This window comes from Symphalangus syndactylus, chromosome 10, assembly GCF_028878055.3.
Source record: "Symphalangus syndactylus isolate Jambi chromosome 10, NHGRI_mSymSyn1-v2.1_pri, whole genome shotgun sequence".
Lineage (NCBI taxonomy): Eukaryota > Metazoa > Chordata > Mammalia > Primates > Hylobatidae > Symphalangus > Symphalangus syndactylus.
In genome coordinates this window covers 66,814,042-66,833,427 of record NC_072432.2, presented here as the reverse complement: position 1 = coordinate 66,833,427, position 19,386 = coordinate 66,814,042, and the positions used below count along the sequence as shown (strand labels likewise).

The 19,386-nt window shown below is 37.0% G+C and overlaps 1 protein-coding gene and 1 pseudogene across 6 annotated transcripts in view; one reads left to right on the top strand and one right to left on the bottom strand.

The window, feature by feature from the left end:
• SLC4A4 (solute carrier family 4 member 4) overlaps window positions 1-19,386 on the top strand; it is a 491,407-nt gene that overhangs the window by 339,157 nt on the left and 132,864 nt on the right. For all 6 annotated transcript variants that reach the window (XM_055297381.2, XM_055297379.2, XM_055297378.2 and 3 more), the window contains one exon: window positions 18,117-18,274. In XM_055297381.2, coding sequence (XP_055153356.1) covers window positions 18,117-18,274 — 158 coding nt within the window. The remainder of the gene's footprint in view (window positions 1-18,116; window positions 18,275-19,386) is intronic.
• Window positions 11,244-15,575, bottom strand: LOC129492268 (L-lactate dehydrogenase A-like 6A; annotated as a pseudogene).

Sequence of the window (19,386 nt, the reverse complement as noted above, 5' to 3'; positions counted from 1 at the left end):
CTGAGTGAGGTATGTTCCAAAACCCCCAGTGGATGTCTAAAACTGTGGACAGTACCAAACCTCACATATACTGTGATTTTTCATATACTATGATAAAAGTTTAGTTTACAAATCAGGAACAGTAAGAGATTGACAACAATAATTACTAATAAAACAATTACAACAATATTGTGTAATAAAAGTTATGTGAATGTGCACCCACTCTTGCTCTCTCACAAAACATCTTATTGTACTGTGTTCACCTATTTCCAGACCCTGGTTGACCATAAGTAACTGAAACTGCAGAAGCAAAACCTTAGATAAGGGGGAATTTCTAAATCTCAATTTCTTATTGGGCGAATAGAGACCACAATAATAACTTACTTATAGAAATGTGGTGAGAATTTAATAAGGTGATGCATATAAAGTTTTTGGTCTAGTGCCTGGCCAGAGATGATTGATTTAAAACATTTTAAATTATTATTATTATTATTACTACTAGTAATTTTAGAATTATTATTGAAGCTCTTTGTGCCTGTTGGTAACAATGGTGCCTTTAGAATTCAGTGTTACCAATATGAGATTCAAAATCTTAAATTTGGAAGGAATTCAGTGTACAGGTGTTCTCCCAAAGAGATACTCTTTTTCAAAATCTCACTGAGAAATCCTGGACAAGGGTAGGACTTTTAGCCACTTTAGCAGGGAATTTTTTTAAACAATGAATGGTAGGGACCTGTGGTCATAAGTTTTGGAACTCGTAAAGGCCCTTTGCTTCTTACCAGAGACCTTTCTGAAGTTGACTACCACCAGATGGAGCACCGTTAGTGGAGCTATCAGTGTCCCTGCTTGTTTCTATGCATGGTATAAAGATGCCACAACACAGGTGTGAACACATGGACTTCATGTGTTTAACAAACATTTATGGAATGCTTATTGCAAGGCCTTGGCTTTGTAAGGTACTGAAGAAACAAAGTTGAATAATACATGGTTTCTTTTCTTAGGGTACTTTAGACCTGTCTTTAAAGTACTTGTAGTCTAATAAGAGTCACAGCCAAGTCAATCAATGAATGGCCTGGTGATAAGTACAATTTCAGAGGTAAGGCTAGGGAAAGTCAGGGAAGGTGGGGGGTAGTCAGGGAAGTTAGTCTTTTCCAAAGGCCTGGCTAGAGTTCAGAGGCATAAGTGGAATTTTGGGACTTTCCCTCTGAGATAGATGAATGAGTATTTCAAGTCTACTTCCTTCAGGCATGGAGCAAGTGACCTGTATTTATATACAGTAGAGTTCATGACACAACAATGAAAGAGGAAAACAGCTGATTATAAAAGAAAAAAATACCTAACTTAGCTAGCACCTAGAACCTGCAGTTCTTGTTTTTCTTTAAATCTTTTTTAAAGTGCTGTTGTCTTTATTTGGTCTTCTCCTTTCCTTGTCTCTGTCCCACTTTATTTTATGCAGTTAAATACTATTAAATACTTTAAAATATGCTCATTAAAATTTTTAAAGGTATCTTCACAGAGCCAAAACCATCGTAGATACTTAATTAACACTGTTTTGCTGTATAAAAGGCTGTGCTATTTCAGGAAAATAGCTTCTAAACTTTAGGTAGTAAAATCTATTTCTCAGACATGTAACGGGTTCACCGTATAGTGAAGTGAATATTCAAGTCATGGCCTGGCCTTAGCTGTATGAGTTTAGTGAAGACCCTTACGCTTTTGAGACTTAATTTCCCTCATATGTAAAATGATGTAATAATACATTTCTTACAAGCTTGCTGTAAGAATTCCAGTAACATAGTACAAATGAAAGTGTTTTAAAAACTGTAAGTAGCTATGTGCGTATTGACAATTTTTTAAAAAAAATAACGTGAGACATTAAGAAAATGTGACTTGGAGATTTTAACAAGTTGATTTTTAAACTGGGGCAGTACTTGAAATTTCATCCTGTTTAGGAAATCAGAACTAATGGATTGTGCTTAATGTTATATTTAGTTTAATAGCCATTTGTAAATGTGCTGCTTTGCAGAATCATTTGCATTAATAGTGGTGAGATGTCTATATTTGGAAGGAAAAATTAGAAAATCAAATTTTTACCCTCGGGATTGTTTTTGTTTTGAAGTAGTGTTTTTTGGAAATGGAGTAAACAAAAGTAGAAGAGTATTGAAAAAGTAAAAACATGTCACTAGAGCCTTTTGGCATCTTGTATTATTTAATGATTTTGTCTGTATTCTTTCATATTTCATACACACTGGAAATCTCTGCATCATAACTATTAAGTTCCAAAAACATTTAAAGTGATTGTCTAAATTTTGGATTCTATGGGCTCTCAAGCAATAGCTCTTTTTGGGCCTCTTAGATATTAGGCCAATGGTATGTAAATTTAGTCATTGGAAATATTCTTCTAAATCACACCTTTAAGATGGCCTGAAGGGCAATCCGCATTTCCATTAACAACAAAACAAAAATATGTTTCTAGTAATTATTCCAGGGGTTTTCTTTTATGACACCAAAAGAGTCCTATCCCGTAAATTAGCCTAACAAACACTTAAATAATATCCTTATTTAACAGAAAAATTTAAAGGTATTTTTTCCTATGTAGTCTTAGAATAAAAGGTAATAGCTGATTAAGTTTAGAGAATACTGATTCTTACCCATTTTCTTCTTCTACCATTTCCTAGTTGGGCAACCATGCAAAGAAGTGAGATTTAGAAATGGAATGTTGAGGTGTGTTTAAGATGGTATTTGTCCAGGCTATTCAGGAACACCCAAGCCCTGTTCTCAGCTCAACACTCTCTCCAGAAGAGCATCAGAGAAATGTGTACACAGAGAAACAAAGGCCAAGGAACCCTTTATTGTTGGCTGAGGCTTTGTCTTCAAACCCAGAAGCAGAACACTGGTGAACTATGCAGAGCCTTCTGCTTCATCTTCTAGCTGTGAATAGCCTCGCAGCAAAGCAGGCTGGTGGTTTTACTAGGCTTGCTCTTTTACTTGAAACCAAACCTGAATCATGAGTCTTCCATCTCTTCTACAATGAAAGGCCAGAATTTAGTTTTCAGTGAGAAAAACTCCTGTCTTGTGTAAACCAAAAAATATCTGAGACAAGTCTCAATCAATTTAGAAGTTTATTTTGCCAAGATTGAGGACATGCCTGTGACAGCCTGAGGAGGTCCTGACAACATGTGCCCAAGGTGGTCGGCTACAGCTTGGTTTTATACATTTTAGAGAGACGTAAGACATCAGTCAATACATGTAAGATGTACATTGGTTCAGTCCAGAAAGCCAGGACAACTCAAAATCGGGGTGGACGGTGGGGCAGGGAGTTGGGTGTCCAGGTCATAGATGGATTCCAAGATTTTCAGATTGGCAATTGGTTGAAAGAGTTTATCTAAAGACCTAGAATCCATAGAAGGGAGTATCTGGGTTGAGATAAAGGATTGTGGAGACCAAGTTTCTTCTTATGCAGATAAAACCTCCAGGTAGCAGGCTTCAGAGAGAATAGACTATAAATATTTCTTAGCAGACTTAAAAAGGTGCCAGAAGATCAGGGGAAAAGACCTGGAAAGGGAAAGGGAATCTCTATAGAATGTCAATTATCCTCACAAGAGCTAAGCTTTGTAGGGCCATTTCAAAATATATCAAAGGAATATATTTTAGGGTAAAATACTTCAGTTTCTTTCAGGGCCTCCTATGTGCCATATGATGCTGTACTAGAGTAAGCTGGAATTTTTTTATTGCTACAATAAAACTCTTATTGCTACAAAAAGTCTTAAGGTCTCTGTTTCAATGTTAATGCTGGTCACTTGTGTATGAATTCCATGGGGAGGAGGGTATAATGAGGCATGTCTTACCCCACCCTTCCCATCATGGTCTGAACTAGTTTTTCAGGTTAACTTTGGAATGCCCTTGGCCGAGAGGAGGCGTCCATTTAGATGGTTGTGGGGCTTAGAATTTTTAGTTTACACTTGATACTCGAAACACAGCTGGTGTAGGATAATTGTCTTAGAATTCAAAAACTTCAGATAAGCCCCCTACTTCCCCATGTATGGAATAAGGGGGCTGCTGCTCGAAGGTGTGGGGAGGGTGGAGATAGGAACAGCCTTCTATTAGCCAAAGAAGCCAATTGTAGGCAATGTACTAGTCTCTAGCCATCATGCTCTCAGATTTCCAGAGTTTGAGACTGTGTGCTCCACGTAGATACATATAGTTCTTGGTAGGTGAAACCTATTTCAAAACTGTCCCAGTGATAAATTTTCACAAGGCTGTCTTTGATGGCTTCCTTCTACATCCCAGCCCTTGTTGGAGGCTAATTTTAACCTAAGAAAAATATAATTGCCAAGGTTATATTATATTTATCTAAAGTAATGGAATATTAGAGTTTGATTACCATTGGAGGGTAAAGGCAGGAAGATACCAACTCAGACATAGCTTGGTTGTGGTGTGTACATTCCTATAACTTCTAATCTTTATAAAAATCTTTAATGTATGTGTAACAGCTGTAAAATATAGTTTTAGTTTTTCACTGTCCTTTATTACCCTTAAGGATTCCCCACCAAGGGAGTGCTACATATATGCCATATTTGCAGTGAAATAACAATTTATTAAGAAATTCATTGTAGTATGTTTTATTAAAGTAAAACACATATATGGGTATGCATAGATAGATGCAAAAATCATGTTTACTTGATGATTTTTCACAGTGTGAACACACCTATATAATTGTCACTCAAATTATGAAACAGAACATGAGCAGTGTTATATATTTGTTTTTAAATTCATTAATTTCTTCTCTAGTTTTTATTTTCTTCCTTTTGCTTTCTTTGAATTTAATTTGCTGTTTTCTTATTTTTTGAGATCATATATTTAGATCATTAGACTTTAGCTTTTCTTTTTTTGTAACATTGACAGTTAAGGGCATGAATGTTACTGAATGCATGTTTGCAGCTTCATTCCACAAGTTTTGATATGTCATGTGTTCATATTATGAGTAATATTGACTTTAACAAGTCAATGATACATATTTTTATCTCTAGGACAAGTATTTTGTTTTTTAAATGGATTCCATTTAAATTCCCATCTTGAAATCAATGTTTAAAAAATATGATGTTATTTCAAAGTCTGTGTCTGATAACCATAGTATATAATTCTCCTTTAAGGTTATTTCTAATTTCTGTTTTTCCCCCCTCTTGGGATTCCAGTCATTTGATCTTGTCTTCTATTATGTCTGACAACTTCTGATTAAATGTCAGATACAAAATATCCATAGTAGAGATAATTTTATACTCTAGATGATATTATCTTCCTTCAGAGATTGTATCTTTTGCTTTTGGCTGGCATTTGGGTTAGGGGCAGGTCACCTTAATATTCAGCCTGGAATTAAGCTGATTGGAAGCTGAATATAGTTCACCAAGTACATAGGCTTACAACCATCCACACAGAATCTAAATCTTGGGATTCACAGTCTCAGAGATACCCGCTATGATAGAGAAATATAGTTGGGCCTATGAAACAGACGCTGAGTAAACTTATCTAACCAGCCACATAGATGAAGATGTCAAGTCTGTTTTTTTCTATTTAATTGTCTTACTGTAAGAGAAAGAAGTCAACTTGCTTCCTGTCTTCGTGACACTTTAATCTTCCCATTAGAAAGAAAGTCCCATTGAATTTATCAAACTCTAATTCATCAAATTGGCCACATTCCCTGAGGTGCAGAGAAGTGGAATAAATAGGCAGAGGCAGAAACCTGGTAAGCTGAGAGAACACTTCTTTTTCTAACTTAAGAGTTAATATTGTTGTTTGCATATGGTAAATGAAAAAATTCATACTCAGAGAGCATAAATAACCTACTAACATGCTGTTAGACCTGGGCTCTCCCTTACACTTTTGAGTTTCTTGAATCTTAAGGTTCTACAGTATGTAATTGTTTTCTAACACTATTATTTTCAGCACTGCCTAAAAGCCAGTCTCAGTGAGATTTAAGTGTAGGGTGACCATAATAATTTTTCTTTCAGACCAAGACATTTTTGAGAATGAAAAGAGGTACTATTAGTCATTATGCCAGGACAATAGGGTAAACTGGGACTGTTACGGGCCAACCGGTAGGTATGGTGATCTTACTTTACTACTGATACAGATACCTTCTGCAATGGAAGGTCGTGGAATTGGGTGACGTTGAATGATTTTGAGCTTACTACATGAGTTTGTTTGAAAAATAAGAGCTGAAAATACTCAAAGACAATGGAAGGGTGGGAGACAGGAGAAAATTAGCAGGAAGAAGAGAAAATAAGCTAAGAAGAAGAAATGAAGAGAGGGAAGAACAATAAGAATGGCAGAAATCAGATCTTTGCCTAGGAAAACAGGTGAATGTTAGCATGTGGACATGAGGCAGGGTAAATAGAAAACAGGTATAGATTTGAAGATTAAAATCATTCTCATGGAGGGGAAAAGATAATGTATAGAATAAGATAGCAATCGGTGTAAGCTTTGCAAAAAGAATGAGAAACTACTCAAGTTTAGATGATGTTATAATATCATCAATAGCAATCATAGCTATCATCAATAGCAAGGACATTGAAGAGCCTACAGGATAACATTCTAGTAAATTAGATTTAAAGGACAAATTGTGAGTATTCCTGGTTATAAATAACACTTTATTATTGATGCAATTATTTCAACACATGCAGAAAAATGGCAGAGAAAAGGAGGTAGAGTTTAAATATCTGCCCGGTGACTGAGGAATACTATAATATCCTGGACCTACAGGTGATGCTGCAGGTCTGAGAGCAATGCTCAGGGAACTAGGAGGACATAATATTAATGATATGATTATCCCACCCATATAGAAAACCTAAAATATGTAAACTGCTTTCATAGAAGGCAGAAGAATCCAAGACCTGAGTGGAGTGTGAAAGATTGAACTTTAAAAATAGCTATGTGTGATGCATATTACTTGCGTATGAATAACTTTTCCATCATCACATAGAGCTGTCATCTCAGGTTAAGCGACCTCTTATGCTGAAACTGTGATAGCTGGGTTGTTGTTAGAAAACCACTCAGAAAATAAGAAAGGTTAAAAAAAAATGTAAGATAAAACATTTATAGCAGAAGGCACAATATATACTTCTGAGTAACTATAGCATGACTATACTCTGGAAGAAAGAACACAGGCTAGTGTAAAAGGAACCTGGAATGTAACATCTGGATTCACAGAGCTGATGTTAATAGCCTGGTAAAGACAAAAAGGTCACAAAATCAGTGAACTAGTCAAAGTATTTTTGAATAATTGTAATACCACAAGGCAGCCATTTAAAATTCACTCCTCTGAAGCCTAGGTTGGCTAAAGGAATTTTTGTTTTTCACTCTGTGTGTTCTTGTAGTTGACCCTGCATAAAATCCAGGCTGTTTATTTTTTGAAGAAACAACTTACAATCGGTAAGAAAGGAATGTTCAGCTTTACCTTAGGAATTCAGTCCAAATGCATTCATTGAGCACTATCAACCTGATATGAAAATATTCTATTCTTGTTTTATCTTTTATTGTTCTTTATATTTTCTGGTCCTATTTACCTTTTTATTTAATCTTTAGTTTTTTTAGTACTTTATTATTGTTCACAATTTATTTTATAAGCCTAGAATTGGTTTTCATACTTTAGCCATTACTTTTCCTTTATCAGATGTTATTGTACTTGGAAAAGATAATGTGTGAATCAGTGTTTGATGAGCCAAAATTATGGGAGAGATTTTTAAACTTTGACTTAGAGATGAACCTTTTTGGAACTCTGTTACTAGGTGTGATTGGTGTGTCCTGTGACCTCCTATTGCACAGTGTACTTTTTATATGGTATTTATGTTTCTTTTTTCATCGCAGCATTACAGGGTGTCTGTTTTCTACAGTGCCTTCTTATTACTAGGCTTTGAACATTGTAGGCACCCATAAAGTCTGAGGACAATTAAGTACATTTGAGAGTGGGATTAGATGGAAGATGAGAAAATTTCTGTCCAAAGCAGAATTTTCTGATCTGATTCTGTATCATAATGTGCTTTATTTATTTCCCAGTGGGAAATAAAGCATTCCTAGGTATACTAAAGTTTCCAAAAAAAAATCTGTAGTACAGACAGTTGTTTAATTTCATTTAACCTGCTGTTCCTCCCATTTATCTGACAAATATACTTTTGTATCTGGGCTCTGCAGTAGACAGAAATGCACCTCAAATTAATTGAAGCCCAAAAAGGGATTTAGTGGCTTATGAAACTGGAAGAATTCTTGATGAGTTCACAGAACAGACAAGCTGCAGGCAGGATGTCACTGACTGAGACTGGGGACTCAACAGTCTTTCTCTTCATCCATTTTCCTCTTTTGATTCTGCTGGTTTCATTTTGGGTGCTGACCTCACTCTTTCCTGGTGTGGACAGTCCTGTGCCCTTTCAACACGATGGGGAACAACCTCAGCTGAAAGGGAACATGTTGATTTCTACACTCCTAAATATTGATTTTTCCAAAAGGTTTCGTCCCTGTGATTGGCCTCCATGCTGTAGACCAATCACTCTTGTCAGGGGAGGAGTTTACTAAGATTGGCTATATCTAGGTCTTTTGTCCACATATGTGGCCTGGGTAGGATGTGTAGAACCAACTTCTTTAGGAAGAGAGTTAGGAAGGCTTGTTGGGAAGAGCAGAAATAATAACCATCACTCATCATTCAACAAATATTTATTGAACCTTTTTTCCTCAGCTCCTCAGGCACTTTTCTAGGCACTAGGGACATAACACTGAACAAAATAAATGACTATTCCTACCTCCAGGGAGCTTACACTGCAGTGTCATAAAAAGGCAACATTCTAATAAAAATGAATAAAAATGATAAGGAAAACAGTATGTTTGACTACAGTAAGTACAAGGCAGATAAAATAAAGCAGAAGAGTAAGAAGTATCTGTGGGGAGAAGGGAGTTGAAATTTTAGTGTGTCCAGGGAAAGCCTCTCTGATGAGAAGGTAACTTAATTAAATATTGGAAGGAAGTGAAGGAGGGAGCCCTGCATACATCCCATTCAGAGGACACAGCCGATGTGAAGGAACTGGGGCAAGTGTGCCTGGTGTGTCTGAAGGAGGACATAGAGGGTAGAATGTGGGCATGGAGAAGACCATGGAGGACACGGAGGGTAGAGTGTGGGCAGTTGGTTCCAGATTTAACCTTTAAAATCCTAACATTTGTGGGCATTTTATGGTCTTCTGGTCTGATTTCTAGTGCTACAGAGTCCATTCCTTCATAACATTTATTACAGCTGAATTATGTGCAGAGCAGCTGTTCAGGCACCACACATTTTTATTTTAGAATAGCTATTGGTTTCTCTTAGCTATTGCCTTAAAATATATACTCCTAATTTTTGAGTATGGGTATAGTGATTGCAGTACTGGTAAAATGATTTATGGAAGAATATAATCAACTGTGAGATAATCTGCATGTGTTGTGAGTCAGGTAGTTGCTGTGACAAATCCAGTCAGTAGGTTCCAGATTGAACCTTAAAATCCTCATTTTTGGGCATTTTATGGTCTTTTGGTCTGATTTTAGTGCTACAGAGTCCATTCCTTCATAATATTTATTACAGCTGAATGATATGCAAAGCAACTGTTTGGTACAGTGGAGAATAAACTGCTCTTAGCTTGTGAAACTTGGGGAAAAGACACTTTGGCAAAATTGTGATTCGGAAATGAGCACTTAAGAAGTTCCCAAGGAATTGGGCTGAGATAGTAGAAAGTCTTGTGCTGAGCTCTAAAGGTGGTTTATAAAAGGCAGACGTGAGGAAAAGGCAATTTTTGATAAGAAGTGTAGGAGTGTAAGTATATAAAACAGAAGATTATGGTCAGGTCACCTGCCTAACTTGAGCAAGGAGTCTGCTGGAGAAAATGGGAAGTAAAATCAGATTATTAGGGAGCTTTGTGTTCTGTGTTAATAACGGGAACTCTCTCTGGAGAGAGTTTGAGGAAGATTATTCTAGAAATGTTGTGTCAGTTTGGGCCACTTGGCCATATTCCACACTCTGCTCTGTGTTATAGGGGACAATTTATAATTGCAACTTCCTTAGGTAATAATAACAGTCTTGGCAACTTGATGTTTTTTTAGGCCCTTCCCGTGGCTATTCTTTTCATATCTGTAAGATGTAAATTTTTTTTTTAATATTAGTATTTCTTGAAGGATTAATGGGAGAAACTTTGGAAAATTCCCTACTGCTTAGAAGTGATTTTGTTTGTAACATGTAAGATATATATACCTTCTCTTTGCTTTTTTTTCTTTTTCTTTTCTTGGTTTCCACTAAATTCTTAGCCCTAAGTTCCTTGCTTTTTTGCCTCAGCTTTCTTCTTATATGAAGTATTAAATTTAAAAAAATCTATAAAAACCTACAGAGGGTGATGGAGCTTAGGGATTAGTTCTCATGCCACTTATTTTCCCTAATTAAGAACTCTGAAATGGAAGTTGAAAATGTTGGTATAACCTTTTTATTAATGGGGAAATGGGGTCATGCCTGCCACTTCCATCTCCACAACAATCCATTGTATAAAATGTTAAGTTCACTGGTACTTTTGATTTGAGGGGAGGGACATTTATATTGGATAAGTATATATCAGAAGTCTGTGTCTTTTGAATGGTCTTCCAAAATTCTTATCTACATTCTTCCATAATTGTTGAATTATTTTCCTTAAGCTGTGCTGCAGAATAACACCTATAAGCTTTCAAAGTGACTGTGTTAAGCAGCCTTCATTCTCCAAGAAAACCACTTTGTGCCTTCTTTTCTCAAAACCCCACACAACTTCCTCCTCCTAACCATTAGCTTACTAGTATTTCACTGCAAAAATAAGTCCTCAGAAACCTGCATCATCATCCCACCAAATCTCCCAATCACCCTCATTAGTCCCATCTAGTCTGCCTTCCCTGGTTAGGATTGATAAACTCTGTGTGTTCCCATCTAAAGCTAACTTTTCTACCTGTGATGTGGATATTGTCTCTTTTCAATAGTTTAAAGATGTTTAAACTGCTTCTGCATTTATTCCCTATCTCTCCTGCAGCATTAATCTGTCTCTACTAGATCATTCTCACATTCCAAAATTGCTGTAATATCTCCCATTAAAAACAAAGAAATCTGTAAATTTAAGTTTCTTGTAGATTCTGGATATTAGCCCTTTGTCAGATGTAGATTGCAAAAATTTTCTCCCATTCTGCAGGTTGTCTGTTCACTCTGATGATAGTTTCTTCTGCTTTGCAGAAGCTCGTTATTTTAATTAGATCCCATTTGTCAATTTTGGCTTTTGTTGCCATTGCTTTTGGTGTTTTAGTCATGAAGTCTTTAGCTGGGAGCCAGGAGGAACTTCTCTAAGACTCAGGAATTCTACTTTTAGTTATACATATTAAACAAGCTCAAATATTGAGGTCATAAGGAAAATATTATAAGGTGTTCATTGCAAAACTGCAGAGATATTTATAACTGCCAAATAGTAGGATGTATAAGTTGTGGTATATTTATACAGTGAAGTAGTATGCAGCCCTTAAAATGAATATAGTAGAGCTACTTTCATCAGTGTGGATTTCTCTCAAAAGCGTAATGTTGAATTAAAAAAGCAAGGTAAAGTATGATGCATTGAGTATGATACTATTTATAAAGAGCTTAAATGCCTGAGAAACAATACTATATCATGTGTATGCCCATACACATGTATAATACATTTTACATGATAATTATAAACACTGGTTTTAGAACCCTAGGGAAAAAGTGAAGGAAATGGAGTTGGGATATACTCAACCGTAGTTGTGGGGTGTTCTTTCTTTAAAAATGAAAATTGAAACAAACATGACATGAGGGTAAGATCTGATAAAGTTGAGTGGTTGATACACAGGAATTTTTATTACATACTCTATTTTGCAGCTACTTTTGAAATTTTTCTCAGGTAAAAAGTATAAAACTAACATAATACAACAATTTTTAAAATAAAATGATTGCTACCAAAAAACAACAAAAAACCCTTCCAACTGGTAGCTTTAAACAACTTTAAAGCTTGAGCTCCTTCTAAATTTCCCAGTCTTTCAGCACTCTTTTTCAACTGGGCCTCCTCTTCAGGGGTCACCTTTATCTTTATAAGATCTGTAATACTATTCTGTCCTAGGATACAAGGAATGCTGAGGAATATTACTTCATTTATCCCGTAAAAGCTCTCAATTATGGTGGAAACTGGATGCACCCTCTTAAGATTATTCAAAGAGGAAGTCAAATTGTCTCTGTTTGCAGATGACACAATTGTATATTTAGAAAACCCCATTGTCTCAGGCCCAAATCTCCTCAAGCTGATAAGCAAATTGAGCAAAGTCTCAGGATACAAAATCAATGTGCAAAAATCACAAGCATTCCTATACACCAATAATAGACAAATAGAGAGCCAAATCATGAGTGAACTTTCATTCACAATTGCTACAAAGAGAATAAAATACCGAGGAATACAACTTACAAGGGATGTGAAGGACCTCTTCAAGGAGAACTACAAACCACTGCTCAACGAAATAAGAGGACACAAACAAATGGAAAAACATTCCATGCTCATGAATAGGAATAATCAATATCATGAAAATTTGGCCATACTGCCCAAAGTAATTTATAGATTCAGTGCTATTCCCATCAAACTACCACAGAATTTCTTCACAGAATTGTAAAAAACTACTTTAAAGTTCACGTGGAACCGCATATCCAAGACAATCCTAAGCAAAAAGAACAAAGCTGGAGGCATCACACTACCTGACTTCAAACTATACTACAAGGCTACAGTAACCAAAACAGCATGGTACTGGTACCAAAACAGATATATAGACCAATGAAACAGAACAGAGGCCTCAGAAATAACACCACACATCTACAACCATCTGATCTTTGACAAACCAGACAAAAACAAGAAACGGGGAAAGGATTCCCTATTTAATAAATGGTGCTGGGAAAACTGGGTAGCCATATGCAGAAAACTGAAACTGGATCCCTTCCTTACACCTTATATAAAAATTAACTCAAGATGGATTAAAGACTTAAATGTAAGACCTAAAACCATAAAAACCATAAAAGAAAACCTAGGCAATACCATTCAGGACATAGGCATAGGCAAAGACTTCATGACTAAAACACCAAAAGCAATGGCAACAAAAGCCAAAATTGACAAATGAGATCTAATTAAACAGAAGAGCTTCTGCACAGCAAAATAAACTGTCATCAGAGTAAACAGGCAACCTACAGAATGAGAGAAAAGTTTTGCAATCTATCCATCTGACAAAGGGCTAATATCCAGAATCTACAAAGAACTTAAACAAATTTACAAGAAAAAAAAACAAACAACCCCATCAAAAAGTGGGTGAAAGATATGAATGACACTTTTCAAAAGAAGACATTTATGTGGCCAACAAACATATGAAAGAAAGCTCATCATCACTGGTCATTAAAGAAATGCAAATCAAAACCACAATGAGATTCCATCTCACACCAGTTAGAATGGCAATCATTAAAAAGTCAGGAAACAACAGGTGCTGGAGAGGATGTGGAGAAATAGGAACGCTTTTACACTGTTGGTGAGAGCGTAAAATAGTTCAACCATTGTGGAAGATAGTGTGGTGATCCCTCAAGGATCTTGAACTAGAAATACCATTTGACCCAGCAATCCCATTATTGGGTATATACCCAAAGGATTATAAATCATTCTGCTATAAAGACACATGCACGTGTATGTTTATTGTGACACTGTTCACAATAGCAAAGACCGGGAACCAATCCAAATGCCCATCAATGATAGACTGGATAAAGAAAATGTGGCATATATACACCATGGAATACTATGCAGCCATAAAAAAGGATGAGTTCATGTCCTTTGCAGGGACATGGATGAAGCTGGAAACCATCATTCTCAGCAAACTAACAGAAGAACAGAGAACCAAGCACTGCATGTTCTCACTGATAAGTGGGAGTTGAATAATGAGAACACATGGACACAGGGAGGGGAACATCACACACCGGGGCCCGTCAGGGGGTCAGGGGTTATGGGAGGGATAATGTTAGGAGAAATACCTAATGTAGATTATGGGTGCAGCAAACCACCACAGCACGTGTATACCTATGTAACAAACCTGCACGTTCTGTACATGTACCCCAGAAATTCAAGTATAAAAATACTTTTGCACTAACCTAATATAAAAACATGACTAGATTAATCAGCTCATACAATGTGAATTATTGACCAGTATGAAACAGAGACCAAAGTCAGTGCTGGCTACTACTTAGGGGATGCAAAGATAATTCCTCTGATGGATTTCTAGATTCATTTAATTGCTTAGGGATAATTAATTCTCAACAAATATTCATTTGAAATAAATTCTGACAAGTTGTCCATAATCCTTCCAGAATTCAGTAATAAATCAAATGCATCTTTTTTTTTTCTCCTTGTAATTTCCCATTGACAATGTCATGTCATTAAAACCCAGGCTATGTGTGGCTGCTCTTTCCCACTGCAGTGAAAGACATTTCAATGGGAAATGAGTTTGCCTATTAAACAATGTTGGTTGTTGTTTTCTATTAAAAAAAAAGATTCTTCAAAATACTTTCTGTTAAATCAGCTACAGATAGGCCAATGGCCCAATTAGTACAACCTTTCATTTTAACGATCTCATAGCCACAGGTAATTACTTCTTTGTGGACTTTTCCCCACTGTTCAGGATCTTTATCAGTTCCTATATCTGAGTTCAGATCCGCCAGAGGGACGCCAGCAATATTGACTCCACTTTACACAGGAATACTTGAGTCCCTATGCTGTCCACGAATCCACCTATGACAGCTTTCAGATTGGATATCAAGCCTTTTCCCAGTGAAGAAACGGAAACGGGGAGTGTCCAGATTACAGCCACTTCCAATAACACGGTTTTGGGGAAATACACTCAATTTCCAGGATACATAAGTTACAATATCCACTAAATTAGAAACTACTATCAGTTTGTGGTGGGGATTGCATTGGGTAATACTGGAAATAATTTAAAAATGATCACATTTCTCTGGACTATATCAAGGCGTGCTTCTCCTTTTGCCGGAACACCTGCTGTAATAATGACTAAGTTGGACTTTGCAGTGACACTGTAGTCTTTGCTGGAAACAATGTTTGGCATTTTTATGGAAGGGCTGCCATGCTGAAGATTCGTTGTCTCACTCTTCAATGTGCCTTCGTCAACATCCACAAAGGCAAGTTTATTACCCAAACCTTTTAATAAGATGCTGAGAGCACAGGCCATGCCAACTGATCCAGTTCCTATAATGGAGATCTTATTGGGATGAGCGGCCCCCTCCAAAGTGAAATTCTTGGCAAGTTCACGCTAGACAGTCACCATCTTGGAAATGGGAGTGAAGGCCCAGCTGCCCCTAAGTGGGATGTGTGTGGCCTCGTGGGGGCACTGAGCCAGCCCCTAACAAAGGAAATGAGCTCCTGCAGCACCTATTCTCTTGCTGGTGGGCAGGACTCCCGCAGCTCAGCTCATGGTCGGTAGCTCACGCAAGAGGCAGATGGAGGAAGGCAGCGGCAGAAATCTCCTTGAGGTGCGGAAGAAACGGTTTGAAGGCCCCCTCGCCCTCTGCTACTGCGGCTGCGCAAGGCCACTCCCAGCTCGTGCAGGGCTCACAGAGACCTGGCCCCTTAATATGTTATTTTTGGTTTTACAAATATGTGGTATTTTTTACACCATTAAGACAGTTCCGAAAAAATGGACTGTGATCATTAAGGCTAAAAGTAACTTTAGCTTTGCCTTTCAAAGTGCCATATTTTGTTGCTTAGAGAAGCGCTGCACCTTTGCAATTATTTTTGTCATGGTGCTCAAACACGCTGAAACTAAGTACGATAGATGCGAAGAGAAAGAGATGAGAGTTCCAATCTCCACTCCACACTTGGACTTTGAAGAAGTTTGACTATGTGAGCTTCTTTTAAAAAGTCAATATTACAATATGATAATAAGACTTGTCCTAACTACTTTACAAGGTTCCTGTGAGAAAGTCAGGGTGAAAAGTCTAGGGAGCTTTAAAAAGAGTATTGTAACTATTTGACAAACTATGTCATTGAGTCAGTGACAAAACCAAGTCTTCTGATTGTTCCTTCTTCATGAAAATGATGCATTAGAAATTAAAGAAATAAAAGCTTGGAAGTCCTCAATTATCTGCTTTTTTGAAGATAAGATAGTCATGGATAAATGGAATCATTCAATTACTAGTAATGTTTAGATAATCTCAAACCCTTCTACTAGAACTGTAATAACATTTATTCAAAATCAAATATCTGCCTCTTTCCCCAATCACCATCTCCTTTATAATTAAAAAGTGAGGACTATGAAAAGCAAAAAGACTTAACCCATGAATTAAAATGATATTTCTCTAATATACTGAAATTTTGCCTTACGAATGGTTTAACTACATTTTCTTTAAGTTGGCAAGTCTTAATATGTGTTTACCTACTTATATTATCCCAAATAAGAAATTTGATGGAATCCTTTCACTTCTCAACCAGTTGTTTAATATTTGGTATCAAGATGCATTCTATTTGTAAATATAATAGTTCTATCTTAAAAAAAAAGAAATCTATTTTATTTCCTTCTCCCCTAGCTTCCCCAAATCTCAGCTTTTTTTGGTAGCAACATTTCTCAAAACAATTATCTTTTCTCTCTGGTGTCCACTGTAACAGCTGTTGTCAAGATCCCCGGCCGGGCGCGGTGGCTCACGCCTGTAATCCCAGCACTTTGGGAGGCTGAGGTGGGTGGATCCCGAGGTCAGGAGTTAGAGACCAGCCTGGCCAATATGGTGAAACTCTCTCTCTACTAAAAATACAAAAAAATTAACCAGGCATGGTGGCATGTGCCTGTAGTCCCAGCTACTCGGGAGGCTGAGGCAGAAGAATCACTTGAACCCTGGAGGCAGAGGTTGCAGTGAGCCGAGATCGCGCCACTGCACCACTGCACTTCAACCTGGGCGACACAGCAAGACTCCGTCTCAAAAAAAAAAAAAAAAATCCCCAGCAGCTCCATCTTGCCAAATTCATTCGTCCATTCTTAGCTCCCATCTTACCTGAACCTTCAGCAGCCTGTGATTTAACTGATTCACTCCTTTATTGAGCTGTTTCTTCACCTGGCTACTGGTGAAGTCTTGGTTTTCCTCCCCTTTTTCAGTGTTCTCTGCCTCTATCTTCTCCTATTCCTATAAAAGTTAGGGTAGCCCAGGACTTATCTCTTACCCCTCTGTGCTATCTACACTCACAGCCAGGATTGTGCCATCCTGTCTTATGGTACCAAATACTGTTTACATGGTGATGTCTCTCAAATTTACGTCTTCCTGCTCTTTCTACTTGGGCTTTTGGTAGGTAATTCCTGCCTAAAACTTCCAAAACTCCTTATTGTAGCCTATTGGGTCCTACAATCCGATTCACCCCTTACCTATGCAAGTTCTTTGCCTGCTGTTTTCTCTCCTTTGTTCCTTCAGCTTCTACCACATTTGGATTCTTACTTATCCTGTAACTGCCAAGCAGCTTCTTCTCACAAAGTCTTTGCATTTCCCATTCTTTTGGCCCAGAATGTTCTTTCCTCCAATTTTTGCATAGCTTGTATCTTAACTCCAGTGTCGAATATATTTCTTCAGAGGCCTTCCCCTATCACCCTGTCTAAAATGGTACCTTTTTTACTTGTTTTATTTTTTTTTCTTAGTACTTATCAGCACTCTATATTTTATTTTTCCCCTGTGGTAATATGAATCTAAGGAGGGCATGTAATTAATCTATCCACCCCTGTTTCCCTAAGGCTTATAGCATTGCCTGGCTCATCATAGATTTTCAACAACCTTTCGTTGAGTGAATGAATATATAAATGAATGGAGTTGTATGATACATTGTTTTATACGTAAACCACGTGATTATTCCCACAATATTTTTGAATCCAAGGTACAGATAAATGTTTAATATAATATAATGTTTAAACATAATATAAAAGTGGCTAGCTAGAACATGTTGCATGTAAATTTGTAAAAAGGAATTTCCTGTGAGTGATACATGGGAAGGCTCTTTTTGTTCCCTTCTCTGGAACTAAATTGTGTTTCCTTGGTTCTTCTCATGCAGCTGAAGAATAAGTTCATGAAAAAGTTGCCACGTGATGCAGAAGCTTCCAATGTGCTTGTTGGGGAGGTTGACTTTTTGGATACTCCTTTCATTGCCTTTGTTAGGCTACAGCAGGCTGTCATGCTGGGTGCCCTGACTGAAGTTCCTGTGCCCACAAGGTAAGCTGCTCTCCTACCTGGGGTCTACAATGTGCTAATAGGGTTATCTCCTCCCACTCAGGCTGGAGAATCAATAGAATGAGGAAATATTTAGTGCAAACATATTGGAGAGGTTTAACTTGAAATAATGACTGTTTGACTTTTATAGTATCAAATTTCTTGGCACTTATATAGTGATAATAATAGCAATTATAATAGTTTATTGGGCAGTGTACTAGGTTCTTCTTTTGGATTATTCTACTTAATCTTTACGATAATATTTTAAGGGAAAAACTATAGTTATCTTGTTTTTACAGATGAAAAAAAGTCTAAGAGTTTAAGTAATTTGTCCAAGGTCATACAGTTAGTAAATGGTTCAGAGGTCATAGTTGCTTTCATTTACTCTTGTTTTATCAGAAAATTGGTAGTAGGTTTATACGCACACACATATATATATATATATTAAAATCATCAAGCTGTATACTTAAATTTGCATACTTCACTATTAAATGTTGTGTCGCAAATTTTTATTTTAAAGTGAAGTATATTAATGTTATTATAATCACGTACTCATTTCACTGCATAGTACCTGAGAAGTCATCCTCTTCATCCGCCTCTGAAACTGAGCTCCACAGAGTTAGGAAGCTTGACCTGGGAGTGCAATTAGTTGACTAGAAGTTAATGTTTCACTTAAATTTGTGCTGCAGACAGTTTAAAGAAAACCTGTAGTCTTCAGGTTGACAGAAGATTATCATATGAATAGGACTTTTTTGCGGGATTGGGGGCAGGGGAGTTGTTTTCTGTGGGTTCCAGGGCAAGGACAGGTGAATTTCCTTTAGGTTTCCTCATGTGAGCAGGAAGGGCTATGAATCCTCCTCAGTGATAGATGGATCCTCCTCAGCTCAGATGGTCTGAGCATGATTAACCAACAGTGTAAAGAGGCTCAAGTTTTCTTTAGAGCCTGGTTAGGAGGAAAATTACGAGAAAATTTCCTCTAGGCTTCTCAATTCATAGATTACAGGCCATTCTTCCTCATCATACAGGTATTTTTTTAACCCATTTTTATATTTCTTAGACACTTAAAATAGGAATGATACATAGGGCTGTTATTGGACAAATAGCAGTGGAAAAGA